We start from the raw sequence: 12859 nt of genomic DNA, 5'->3' as shown, positions 1-12859 counted from the left end.
TATCTAATTATCTTATTCTAGGGGTTCAAATAATACTGTCATATTCTCCTGCTCAAATCAAGGACAAATACACACATTTCAAGAAATTGTCACTTATTTTTAGTTCCCTTTCTGCAGTGTTTATAACTGACAACTTGAAGTGGGGGGTCCAGAATGATCTTTTTATCGTTAAATAAGCCCAACGGGTATTTTATTTTATTTTTAAAAGATGCAAAATTAAAATCCAGAAGAAGCGAGCCGACTCTGGAGAAACAGCGCCTTCAGAAATCCCTGTTTAGCATTTTACCGAGAAAACCGAGCGTCTTTTCTGCTAGGCACTCACATATATTATTTTACATTTTTTTTAGGTATGTTTTCTACATAGTAGACAGAGTTTGATGCATTAAATTACTGAAAATTGTGAGCAACCCCTATAACTATAAGTTTTGAAATCCAATTGAATTTATTCGCAGCACTTTTAAGATCAACTGCTGTTGGCTAAAGTGCTGCAGACAAAAATGACATAATTAAAAGTTAAAAACATAAAATAAAATAATAAAACCATAAGTTAACTCCCATGCTGCATTAACAACCAGTGTTTAACAGGTTTAGATCTGAATCAGCGCTGGGTTTTTATTGAATTCTACTTTTTATAGAAGAATTTTATTGTATCCTAGACATGGTAGATGTATAATTTACTTTATGCAATTCAAACAATAAAATAACCAGAAAACTCCTCCCTGACCCTCATTACAAACGTTGCACCAGTTTATAAATATCATCATGGGTTTATTATGATGATTATTTATTAGCCAGAAGTACACTGCAAAAATAGAACTAAAAATAAGTAAAATTTTCTTAAAATGAATGTATTTATCCTTGATTTGAGCAGGTAAATAATACTATTTGCCAATGGAATAAGATGTTTGCACATAAAATAAGAACAATTCATCTCTATCATCTTATTTCAAGTGCAGTTTATCTAATTATCTTTTTATCTCATTCCATTGGCAAATAATCTTATTTACTTGCTCAAATCAAGGGAAAATACACTAATTTCAAGAAAATTTTACTTATTTTTAGTTCTATTTTTGCAGTGTAGTTTCAGTTAAAGAATGGATCATTATTAAATTCTGCATTTTGTGCTGTAAATTACATTTTTGTTGTTTTTTTGTTTGTTTTTTTTAAGAAAATATGTCCCAAAAACTACGTTTAACTCTAAAGATTCAGTCTTGACTCCATCACTTGTCTGACAGCCACAGCAGGAGAGGACCGGGCTACAATCTCAACGAACCAAGGAACGGTTGGCATAGCGACACGTTTCTCTCCGTAAGGTTTACCTCCACGGTCTGTTTGGCCGGATGGTTCTCCTCACAGAGGTGGGCGGCCGTTTCCTGCAGGGATCGGATCACTTCCTGTTTCTCTGCCAGCTCCGACCTCGTCTCCTGGAACCAGAACGTTTAGCCATCAGGGTGCGTTTAATTTATGCGTGACAGGTTACGGCCGTCTCCCTGACCGCCTCGACCCGCTCACCTCGTACATCTCCCTCTTGGCGGCCATGTTGGTGTTGTTGTGGCTCCAGTCGAAGGAGATCTCCTCCTCCTCCCGCTCGTTCAGCCAGATCAGCTCCTCGGTGCAGCGAGACACGAAGGCGTGCAGACTCTCCAGGCTCTGCAGGCGGCACGACGAATGTTCCTACAGAAGTTACACAAACATCACGCTGAGCGGCGCCCAGAGGTGTCAAGCAACCAAGTACAAATACTTTGTTACCGTACTTAAGTACACTTTTTAGGTATCTATACTTTACTCCATTACTTATTTTTCTTCCTACTTCTGACTTCTGCTCATTACATTTTCACACAAGTATCTGTACTTTCTATTCATTACATTTTTAAAACAAACGTTACTCGTTACTCTTGGCTTCAATTTATAAATATTTATTTCACGCAATGTGCGCCATCCAATGCAGATAATTGGCGCCATCCACACCTAGTGAGAACTAGTGTAATTGGATGAGTCATATAACGCAAACACTCATTGGTTAGCTATTCTATAGCTGTTCTCTCTCTCCCTCCACACACAAACTACATAGAATGTTTTTGCACCAAAGGATATAGTTTACCTTAGGTATTTGATGGAACTCACACATTCATGTTCTGGCAGTTCTGCAGGCTTGAATACTACCTCTGTTTGGAATTGAATTCCAATAAAGTTTGAGAGAGAACATGCTCCTTGAGTGACTTTGTCTTTGACTAATGGGTTAATGATTATGTTGTGTCTTGGGCCACATGTAGAACTAATCAGTGTTTAAATTAAGCTTTCAATTAATATAGAGGCATTTTTTTTAAAGGTTACTTTATACTTTTATACTTTAAGTAGTTTTTGGAGCACATACTTTTTCACTTTTACTTGAGTAAAGAGGTCAAGTTGATACTTTAACTTTTACCAGAGTGTTTTTAAACTGCAGTATCTATACTTCTACTTAAGTAACAAATGTGTGTACTTTTGACACCATTGGGGGCGCCACAAACATGCTGCGCTCGGGTCCAGCTGCTGGTCGGCCTGAGATATTAACCACGATAACGCTTTTCATGTGTTTCATTTATGTAATGCATGTCTGATGTTGAAAGCATTAAAAGATGTGCTTTTTCAGTCCATCTCTACATCTTTATCCATCTAAAACACTCCTGAACCTGCAGGAAACGGTACAAAACTAAAACTTCTGCAGAGGAACAGGCGTTGAAAGCAGGAAAGTGGAAGCAGGGATGAAAAAAAAAATTAAAAACACGGGGAGCAGATGGAGAATCCTGCTGCCATGCTGTAACGGGATTAACTGGGAATCGTTTCTGGGCGCTCACCAGTAGCTTGCAGTACTGGTGCTCCAGTTTGGCCAGGGTTTCAGAGTAGCTGCCTTTAAAGTTTGGAGACACTTTGGCCTGATGGAGACAAAGGAAACCTGGATTATCCACCGTTATGAGCTTTAACACAAGGCTCGCCCCGCTGGGTGACGTTCACCTCGTAGCTGCGCGCCTCCTGCAGGCTGCTCTGCAGCTCCTCCACAGCCGTGTGGATGGTGTTGTGCTCCTGGAGGTTCTTCTCTACTGAGGCGAGGTCTGCGCCCCATTCAGCGCCCTCCAACAGCTCCTGAAACAGATGCATCATAACGTGGATCTGCATAAACCTCGTTGTTACGGTGAAAGTGGAGATTAATGAGGCACGCGTGTCATAACGGAGCGTTTCGTCCCGGTTCTGCTACGTTTCTCGTTAGCCTCTCGTGTTTCGCACGTAGAACCCAGCAGACCCGTTAAAATGTTCCGGTTCCCACAGTGACGACAGATTTAGCAAACAGTCTGACTAAAGCTTTAAGCGTTTAATTTCCCATCCCTCTCCCTCCTTTCTGCACCCGATAACAGGCGGGAATCGCCATAGCAACCAGAGCCTGAGCATTTTTTAAACCTCTGGCTACTTTTGCTATCGGGACTAAAAGAAAGCCATTAGCAACATCAATAATACTTCTGACCAGCATCTGATCATCATCCCATTCTGATCCGTTTTATTTCACCTTAAACTGATGGGTCACAACATGCATGTTTTTCCAGCCCTGTTGCCTCATTAAAGGCTTTTACTCAATAACAAAGTTGTATTCGTCCACAATGTCCACTCTATTGACATTATGGACGTAGAAGTAAAGAAAAATTTTTTTATTTCCCTCCTGAAAATCTGAGTCTAATCTATGGGGTAACATAACTGTCAATAAAAACGTATGCATAGGTGTCTACATTTGAAAATGTAAGTCAATAAACATGAATTTAAGATCTGTATTTGTTCTTGTTGTCAACTCATACATACGCGTGACATCAGATGTTACATATGTAAGAATACAACTTTAGAACAAAACAAGTACGAATATCTGATTTACGAGACTAAAACCCCTGATTAAACTGTTATATTTGTAATTTGTACTTGTAAATTAGGGATTTGTACTGGTAAATTAGTAATTTTGTACTGGTAAATTTGTAATTTTGTACTCAAATTTGTAATTTTGTACTCAACTTTGTAATTTTGTACTCAACTTTGTAATTTTGTACTCAACTTTGTAATTTTGTACTCAACTTTGTAATTTTGTACTCAACTTTGTAATTTTGTACTCAACGTTGTAATTTTGTACTCATAAATTATTGTACTCATAAATTTGTAATTTTGTACCATTAAATTTGTAATTTTGTACTCGTAAATTAGAGATTTGTACTCAAAAATTTGTAATTTTGTACCATTAAATTTGTAATTTTGTACCATTAAATTTGTAATTTTGTACCAGTAAATTAGGGATTTGTACTCGTAAATTAGGGATTTGTACTCGTAAATTAGGGATTTGTACTCGTAAATTTGTAATTTTGTACTCGTAAATGTGTGATTTGTACTCGTAAATTAGGGATTTGTACTCAAATTTATGATTTGTACTTAGAAATTTGTAATTTTGTACCATTAAAATTGTAACTTTGTACTCGTAAATTTGTTTTTTTTTACTTGTATGCATTCTTACAAAGTTGTAACTTGTATTTATAACTTCTAAACTTGTATTCTTACATTTGAAACCTCTGATGTCACACGCATGTATGAGTTGCATACATTTATATTGACAGCTATCTCACCCCATACTAAGCACCTAAAATGATAATTGTTCCAGTAACGGACCCGCTGAATCACCGGTCTGTCGTTTATAGGTTTATAATAACCTAAAATGGTCCCTGCTGGTAGAACCTTAGCATGCCAGAGGCTGACCTGTGTCTCCTCCACCCATCCCAGCAGCTCGTAGATGAATCTCAGGCTTCCTTCGTCCTCCGAGGACGACATCGCCACCAGCTGGGAGCGAGCCGTCGGTCGCCGCAGGAGAGCGGCTCCGGCTGCTCCCACGGCTCCCAGCAGCGTCTGGCCCAGAGACAGGCCTCCGTCCGTGGCTCTCTGCCAGGGCGGCTCGGTGGCGGTGGGGCCCAGGGCCTGGGAGAAGTGGCCCTTCCTGTAGACGCTGGCGCACTGCAGCCGGAGGGAGACCAGCTCCTCCTGAAGGCGGGAAACTCTGCGGAAGACGGGCAGAAATCATTCAGCCGCTCGTACACCGCGTCACAAACACCAGAAACGCTATGAAATATCAACCGGAGTTGTTATTTATCCACGTATATTTGAGTGTTTCTGGTAAAAACAGAAGCAGCGGAGGCGTGACGTAGCTCCGCCTTCCAGACGCTCTGCCGCTGTTCTTCTCTGAACCTCTTGTCTTCAGGAAAAGGTGAGACGGTGTTTTTTTACAGGAGGCAGAATCGGTTTAAGGTGCAGGGTGCAGCCAACATGTTCACATCAAACCCGATTTAAAGCGGATTAAATGTGATTCAGAAGAAACTCAACCGCACTGCAAAAACAGAACTAGAAGTAGAAGTAAAATGTTCTTAAAATCTGTGTATTTGTCCTTGATTTGAGCAGGTAAATAAGATGATTTGCCAATGGAATAAGAATTTTGCACTTAAAATAGGAACAATTCATCTCAATCATCTATTTCAAGTGCAGTATGTCTAATTATCTTATTTTAGGGGTCAAAATACTCATTCCATTGGCAGATAATCTTATTTACCTGCTCAAATCAAGAATAAATACACTAATTTTAAGAACATTTTACTTATTTTTAGATCCGTTTTTGCAGTGCATTCTCTATAATAATCACCATAAAACACAATTAAACTGATTTAAAATCCACAAAAAGTATTAGAATATTTTACATCATTTACAAACTTGGACTCATCATTAAACCTTCTTCCAAAGCCAAGAGAAAAAAAGGCCATAATTCCATTTATTTACACAATTAGCAACAAAATGAATGACTAAATTAAGAGAATGAGCAGAAGTTCTGGTTAAAGCCGGCTACTTCAGACTCACCTGAAGGCCAGCTGATCCACCTGGTAGTACTTCTCCTCTCGAAGGATTTTCAGATCCTGCTCGTTTTGTCTGATCAGCGCCTCGCAGTCCTGCAGGTAGCACGCCATTTCTCCCTCGCACTGCGCCGCCTCGCCGCTCTCGGCTCGGGACATGTCCTGCAGAGCAGAGGACGCAGAAATCCTTTCATTTCCCCCACAGGCTGCAGCAGTGCAGCTCACAAACACTGACCATTCAGGTCCCAGAGGTCACAACATGAACACCCCCCATTTATTTCCTGTGCATCTGCTCCCATGTCAGGCCTAGATGTTTATATACTGCTAAAAATATTCTTCTCTGTTGATTTTTCTGCGCCAATTATCAGAAAATTAATAAATCCTGAGTCAGGAGGTCAATTATGTCCTGCCGATGAACCCTGATGCTTATTTAACTGGAGGAATTTGTGCCGTAATCATCTTTGCTTTTTCCTGTTTAATAGGTTTCTGCTTCTTGGTTTAAGGTCATTTCTCTTGCGTCTTGTTGGGTTTTGTGTTCTGTTGGGTTTGAGGAAGTGAGTCTGTTTTCCAGGCTACTAGAGGTCCCGGGATTATAAAACCTTACACTGAAATAAAGGAGCTAATTAGGGCTGGGTGTCATTTAGGATGAGTCAATTCGATACAATTCTCTATATAGCTCAGCTTGATTTGACTCCAGTATCGATATTTATTACTTTCAAATTAATGCTCAAAGTCATTCAACCAACAAAACCAGCCAAATTTTATATTTATGTTGTATTTATTGAACATTTATTGATATATTAACAGGAAAATAAAGTTCAATGCATTTAACGTATCACAGAAACCAAAAATGTCCCAAACGTCTGATTTTAGGGATGAAGGAGCTTCTAAAATCCTGTCGGCCGTTCCACAAATCCGTCTCACTTCCTCGCTGTGAACAGTAATGGCTGTAATAACGCCCCCTAGGGGTTGGGAGGTATATCGATATTGAAAGCCAGAATATCGATATTAAATCATTTTTAAAAACATTGATATTAATCTTTGTATCGATTTTTATGCACAGCCCTAGAGATAATGAAGAAAATGACTTGGCCTTGTGAGCAATAATGGATATGCATGAAGGAGAAAAAGAGGTTAATTAGAGAGGCACAATATATCGGCATTAACGTCGGTATCGGCCGATATTTATCAATTTTTAATTCCCGACGAATATTAACAGACTATGTTTATTTCTATCATGTAGCCACTGTCTCTGGTGGGAGGCGTGGCCATGTGGTGTTTGTTTGGTCATGTGACTGCACTGCAAAAATGGAACTCAAAATAAGTAAAACTGTCTTGAAATATTGCATTCGTCCTTGATTTGAGTTGGTAAATAAGATTTTCTGCCAATGGAATGAGCATTTTAACCCCTAGAATGAGATAATTAGATATACTGCGATTGAAATTAGACGATGGAGATGAGTTGTTCCTATTTTAAGGGCAAAACTCTTATTCCATTTGCAGATTATCTTATTTACCTGCTCAAATCAAGCGCAAATACACTAAATTCAAGAAAAGTTTACCTATTTTTAGTTCAGTTTTTGCAGTACAAAATGGAGGGGGGGGGTGTAAACTTTAGCAGAGCAGCAATGTTAGAGATGAGGTTGTGTTTTTACTGTGTCAAAAAGATAAATAAAAATAATGTCAGCATATATTGGTTATTGGCTACAACAGAAATATTAGTATCTGGATATGAAATATTAGGCACGAATTTTAGGCTTCCCTAAAAATCCATGATTGTTCACTTTATTCCGTTTATTTATTAGTTTATATCTTTTTTTCTTACTAAGAATGTTTTAGAAGTTTAAGCAGGAACAGAAAAAGCCCAGAAAACAAAAACAAACCACTGCCAATAAAAAAAAATCTATTACTTTTTATTATTTCTTTAATTTTTATTGATTATTAGATCTTCTCTTCTATGCTCTATATTTTTTCTCTTTCATTTTTTTTTCTTTTTACATCACATTTTCACAATTCACTTCCTCATCTACTTGAATATATTCTAAATTTTATTCCGTTTCTTGATTCTGGCCAGGTCCTCCTCCTGAAAGAGCTCCGTCTCAGTGGGTCTCTTTTGCCTGGTTATTATATAAAGTTTTTATAATAAAAAAATGTTTTTATCACTGCAAAATGGTAACTAAAAGTAAGCAAAAGTTTCTTAAAATCAGTATATTTTTTACTTGATTCGAGCAGCTAAATAGGACTATTTGCCAATGGAATGAGAATTTCTACCCTTAAAATAAGATAACTAGACATCCTGCACTTGAAATGAGATGATGGAGATGAATTATTCTTATTGTAAGTGCAAACATCTTATTTGGTTGGCAACTTTTAGTTCCCTTTTTGCAGTGAGATGCATAAAGTTATCAGAGGGGATTTCCTGTCAGTGTGTTTATTCTGTGCCACTGATTTAAAATCTTTTATCGTAATGATTTCTGTTGAGTAACGAATAAGAAGCTTAATCTAGGATATTTATTAAGAGAGTTTCTGTTTCCAGGATAAATGGGGGAATATCTGCAGGAAGCAGGAAAAATCGTGGGTAAATATTTGATGTCCCCTCTGAGACGTCATACACTGCAAAAACAGAACTAGAAATAAGTAAAATATTCTTAAAATGAGTGTATTTGTACTTGTTTTGAGCAGGCAAATAACACTATTTGCCAATGGAATGAGATTTTTGCACTTAAAATAGGAACAATTCATCTCCATCTTCTTATTTCAAGTACATGATGTCTAATTATCTTATTTTAGGGGTCAAAATACTCATTCCATTGGCAGATAATCCATTTTACCTACTCAAATCAAGGATAAATACACTAACTTTAAGAAAATTTGACTTATTTTTAGATCCATTTTTGCAGTGTAAAGCCATGCAGCTACGTGTAATGTTTACTCCAACCCTGAACCAGACGCTGAACGCAGGCGGACTCACAGCCTGAAGCGTGTTCTTAGCCAGGGTCAGCTTCTCCTCGCAGTCCACAGCCGTGTTCTGGATCTTGTTGGCTCGCTGCAGCAGCAGCTCCACCCTGAAAAACACGCACAGGTTCAGCGGGAACGCCTCTGAGACCACGCCGTGAGGACGGCAGCTCCATGCCGAGTGTTTCCGCACCTCTCCACAGCCGGCCTGAGGGCCTTCTCCCTCTCCAGCATCTCCAGGATGAGCTTGCCCCACTCCTCCTCCAGCTCGTTGGGATGGAGGCCGTGAGGGAGCTTAATGCGGCCGAACTCGACCCAAACCTGGGGGACAGCAACAGATCATGAGTCTGTGGGGAGGATCAGCTGAGCGGGAACACAGGAGGAGCTTTTGTTTTGAGTCCCGCTGCTCCACAGGGGGAGCAGGCTTTGCTTCGGGGACCAACGCGAGCACAAAACCGATCCGGCCGGGAATCGAACCCGTGACGCGCGGCGCGCCCCGTGTCCGACGGCGCTCACCTCCAGCAGCTTGTAGAGGTGCTCGATGTGAGACTTCTCCGCCTCCTTGGCGGGGATCTCCGTCTCCTTGAAATGGATGTACTCGTTATAAAGTGCCTGCAGGAGGAAACAGAGACAGATCAAACCGCCGCTCCTTTAAACTGACGCAGCTAAACAACAACAGGATCTGATGAGCTCAGGTTAGCAGAGCTGTCACAAGTATTCACATCTATTACTCAAGTTAAAGTACAGATAATAGGGGTTAAAAATACTTCTGTAGAAGTATCAACTCAAACCTTTTACTCACGTATAAAAGTAATGGGTATAATAAAGAAGTAATCCCTCCTCCCATTACTATAACTGTTTACTATTTAGTTTTATTGAAAGGATCCCCATTAGCTACTGCTATGCTGCAGCTATTCTTCCTGGGGCCCTGAAAAAATATATACATTAAAAACAAAACAAAGAATACAACAAATAATTAATTGAATAATTACTATGATGTTAATATTTAAAAAAAATTGGGATTGGCTGTTTCAACCACATATATGTCCATTGAAAATGAGTCGTTTAGTACAATGCAAATATATTAAAGGTGCATAGCCACGTTATTTGACCTTTTTTTATTTATACGTCAGTAGCTCACTCTGTTTGCATACAAACTATTTATGAAAGATTATCACGTCCTTCTGCTGTATTAGTTGTTATTTTGGTGTTATACACTTTGTTTTTGCTCAATTTGTTAGAAAATAAAGCCGTTCCTGTTTATTTACGATTTAAACGGAAGTACGTACTGCACATGCACATGACGCAGAACTGACTGACGTGAGTAAATGTTCTGATATGAGGCTCTTAAAGTTGCTGTAGATCGGTTTATTTAATTAATAACGTTGGTCTTTATCACGCAGAGCTGCTGCTTTACTGAGAGGCGTTGTAGAGGATCAAGCTCGGTCAGGTATTATTTAATTTAGTTTAATTAATTAAGCAAACCGGCGTTATGATAGTTCTGCGATACTGTCACTAGATGGCGCCACATCTGTTTATATATTTGTTAATCACGGCCGAGAGCGAATTGTTTTTCAGCTCAGAAAGGACCATCAATATGGATACTTGCTGTATATAACCTTATTTTATCATGCTCAAACAGTTTTTAGTCTTTTTTATGAACATATCAGGTGGCTATATACCCTTAAAAAGGTCCATATAAGTGCAATACTGAGCATCAACATGAGTGTCATGCCTATTAGTATTGGAACAAAAAGTCAAACTTGACATTTTATCAATAACCTTTTACTTGTTATTATTGGGATGTAAATGAACGTTTAAGCGTAGCTACAGAACTTGATGGCAACAGATGTAAGACTTGAAACATGGACTCTGCATCACACATGCACAGAACTGAACTTTATGGCCATTTCGCATCATTACTTTGCACTGCCAACGTTGCTGAACTTTTATGATCAATTTAAATTTAAAAGTACACAACTGAACGTTTACTGCGTTTTTGCACCATTATCTTTACACTGTAAACATGTTGAAACATTCTTCTGCACAATTTTTTAATAACTGTTTTTCTCCTGCACTGTTACATTATTATCACTGCTGCTCTTTATATTGTAATGTTACTTTATTTCAATTGCAATCTCATTACATTGTCATAAGCTGTATGCAATGTAATTTCGTTTTTTATGCACTCTGAGGACACAAAATGACAATAAAGTTCGTCTAAGAAAATGTATGGTTGTCTGCGTACAGCTGACCGTGTTGTCAAAATTAATGATTAATCCTAGAAGGAAAATAGCAAATAATCCTAAAAATGAAATGTTCTTCTGTTACATTTTGTTCTTCGTTCTGTTGGGGCGCTTGGCAAAAAACTCTGGTGCCTCCAACCACAATCAAAATCACTCTGTTCGGGTAGCGATATTTATCTGAATATTTATTGTTTTTTTATTGACTGAAACAGCAGCAGAATGAAAACAAGCTGAAATAAAATAGAAGTAATGAGACTATTTTCAAAATGTATGGAGTAGAAGTCAAATGTTGGCTGAAAAATAATTACTCCACCAAAGTATAAATAACCAAAATCACTACTTAGGTGAAGGAACAAAGTATTTGTACTTAGTTGACACCTCTGGTCATTAGTGACACTGATTTTTAAGCCATGTTAGCAGATTTGGTCCTCAGAGTTTCTAGTAAACGAGAATCAGCGATGTAGTAAAGTTTTCATGCTTTTCAAAATAAAATAAAAATATAAAAACTAAAAAGACAATTAAAACAAAATCTGCATGAAACATAAAAGCTACTTACAGGAAAACGCAGAGTAAAATTGAGCAGGTTAATCCGGTCGCTCACCTTCAGTTCAACGGGGTTCTGGGGGAAGTTCCTGTGGGCCATGAGGGCCGCCTGCTGCCGGCACCACTGCAGCAGAGACGAGAACCCGGACCGGTACTCCGACCAGCGCTGGTCCACCTCCTGGAGACCAGGAAGGAGACATGCTTTTACTCTGAAGGTAAAATCGTCTGTTAAAGTCAGAGAAAGCAAACAGGTCGTACGTGCGCGGCGATGCCCTCTCCTCCCTCGGGGATTTTAGGGAAAGCGTCGTAAATGGAGGAGACGTACGTGATGACCGACTTCTCGTCCGGAGACGGAACGTCAACGTCTGAGGAGAACATCAGAGAGGAGAAATATTCACGTTAAATCAAACAGGTGGACACAAACAGGAAGATTATCTCAGAAAAATATAAAGTTTGAAGCAGAGGTCGTTGCAAGTGACGACTAAAATAAAATTAAACTGAAATCTTAGATTGTCTTAATGTCAATAACTATTTGGTTAGACACAGGAGGCAGATGCTGCAATTTGAGCTCACATCATTAGTACTTTTCTGCAGGTAAAATGTTCTTGACTTTGAGAAGAAGTCTGGAAAGCTGCAGGGTGACAAACAGCCTTGTTTAGGTTTAGTTATCGCATCTGCAAACAGTCCTCACCGCAAAAAGGGAACGAAAAGTGAGTAAAATCTTCCTGAAATGAGCGTATTTGTCTTTGATTTGAGCAGGTAAATATGATTTTCTGCCAATGGAATGAGTATTTTGACCCTTAAAATAAGATAATTAGATAGACTGGACCTAAAATCAGATGATGGAGATGAGTTGTTCTCATTTTAAGTCAAAGAATCGTATCCCATTGGCAGAAAATCTTATTTACCTGCTCATATAAACGACAAATACATTAATTTCAAGAAAATTTTACTTACTTTTGGTACATATTTTGCAATGTTTTGCAATATTATCAGGCTCAATATTCAGGATAATAAATATTAGTGCCTCCAAACAGAGCTGTGCAACAATATTAATGTTAATATTATTGTTATTAATAATATTATAACATTTTTAGAGTAAGGAAGCATTGGTGCTGACAAGGGTACTGATAGAGCTAATCAGAGCAACCACAGCAAGATCTTCAGAATAAGAGCACCTAATTAAGATTTGCATATAGAATAAAGCCTTCATGTACG

General features: G+C 38.6%; 1 protein-coding gene across 16 annotated transcripts in view; it reads right to left on the bottom strand.

Moving 5' to 3' along the window:
• The window catches only part of macf1a (microtubule actin crosslinking factor 1a), a 315238-nt gene that overhangs the window by 161399 nt on the left and 140980 nt on the right, over positions 1-12859 (bottom strand). For all 16 annotated transcript variants that reach the window (XM_036145777.1, XM_036145778.1, XM_036145779.1 and 13 more), the window contains 11 exons: positions 11900-12006; positions 11700-11819; positions 9369-9464; positions 9046-9173; positions 8869-8962; positions 5905-6059; positions 4762-5056; positions 2995-3123; positions 2838-2915; positions 1513-1674; positions 1320-1424 (listed from right to left, as the gene is read on the bottom strand). In XM_036145777.1, the coding sequence (XP_036001670.1) occupies positions 1320-1424; positions 1513-1674; positions 2838-2915; positions 2995-3123; positions 4762-5056; positions 5905-6059; positions 8869-8962; positions 9046-9173; positions 9369-9464; positions 11700-11819; positions 11900-12006 (1469 nt within the window). The remainder of the gene's footprint in view (positions 1-1319; positions 1425-1512; positions 1675-2837; positions 2916-2994; positions 3124-4761; positions 5057-5904; positions 6060-8868; positions 8963-9045; positions 9174-9368; positions 9465-11699; positions 11820-11899; positions 12007-12859) is intronic.

The sequence above is a fragment of the Fundulus heteroclitus genome, chromosome 13 (assembly GCF_011125445.2).
Source record: "Fundulus heteroclitus isolate FHET01 chromosome 13, MU-UCD_Fhet_4.1, whole genome shotgun sequence".
Lineage (NCBI taxonomy): Eukaryota > Metazoa > Chordata > Actinopteri > Cyprinodontiformes > Fundulidae > Fundulus > Fundulus heteroclitus.
The sequence above is the reverse complement of the archived record's forward strand: the minus strand, read 5'-3'. Positions and strand labels throughout refer to the sequence as shown.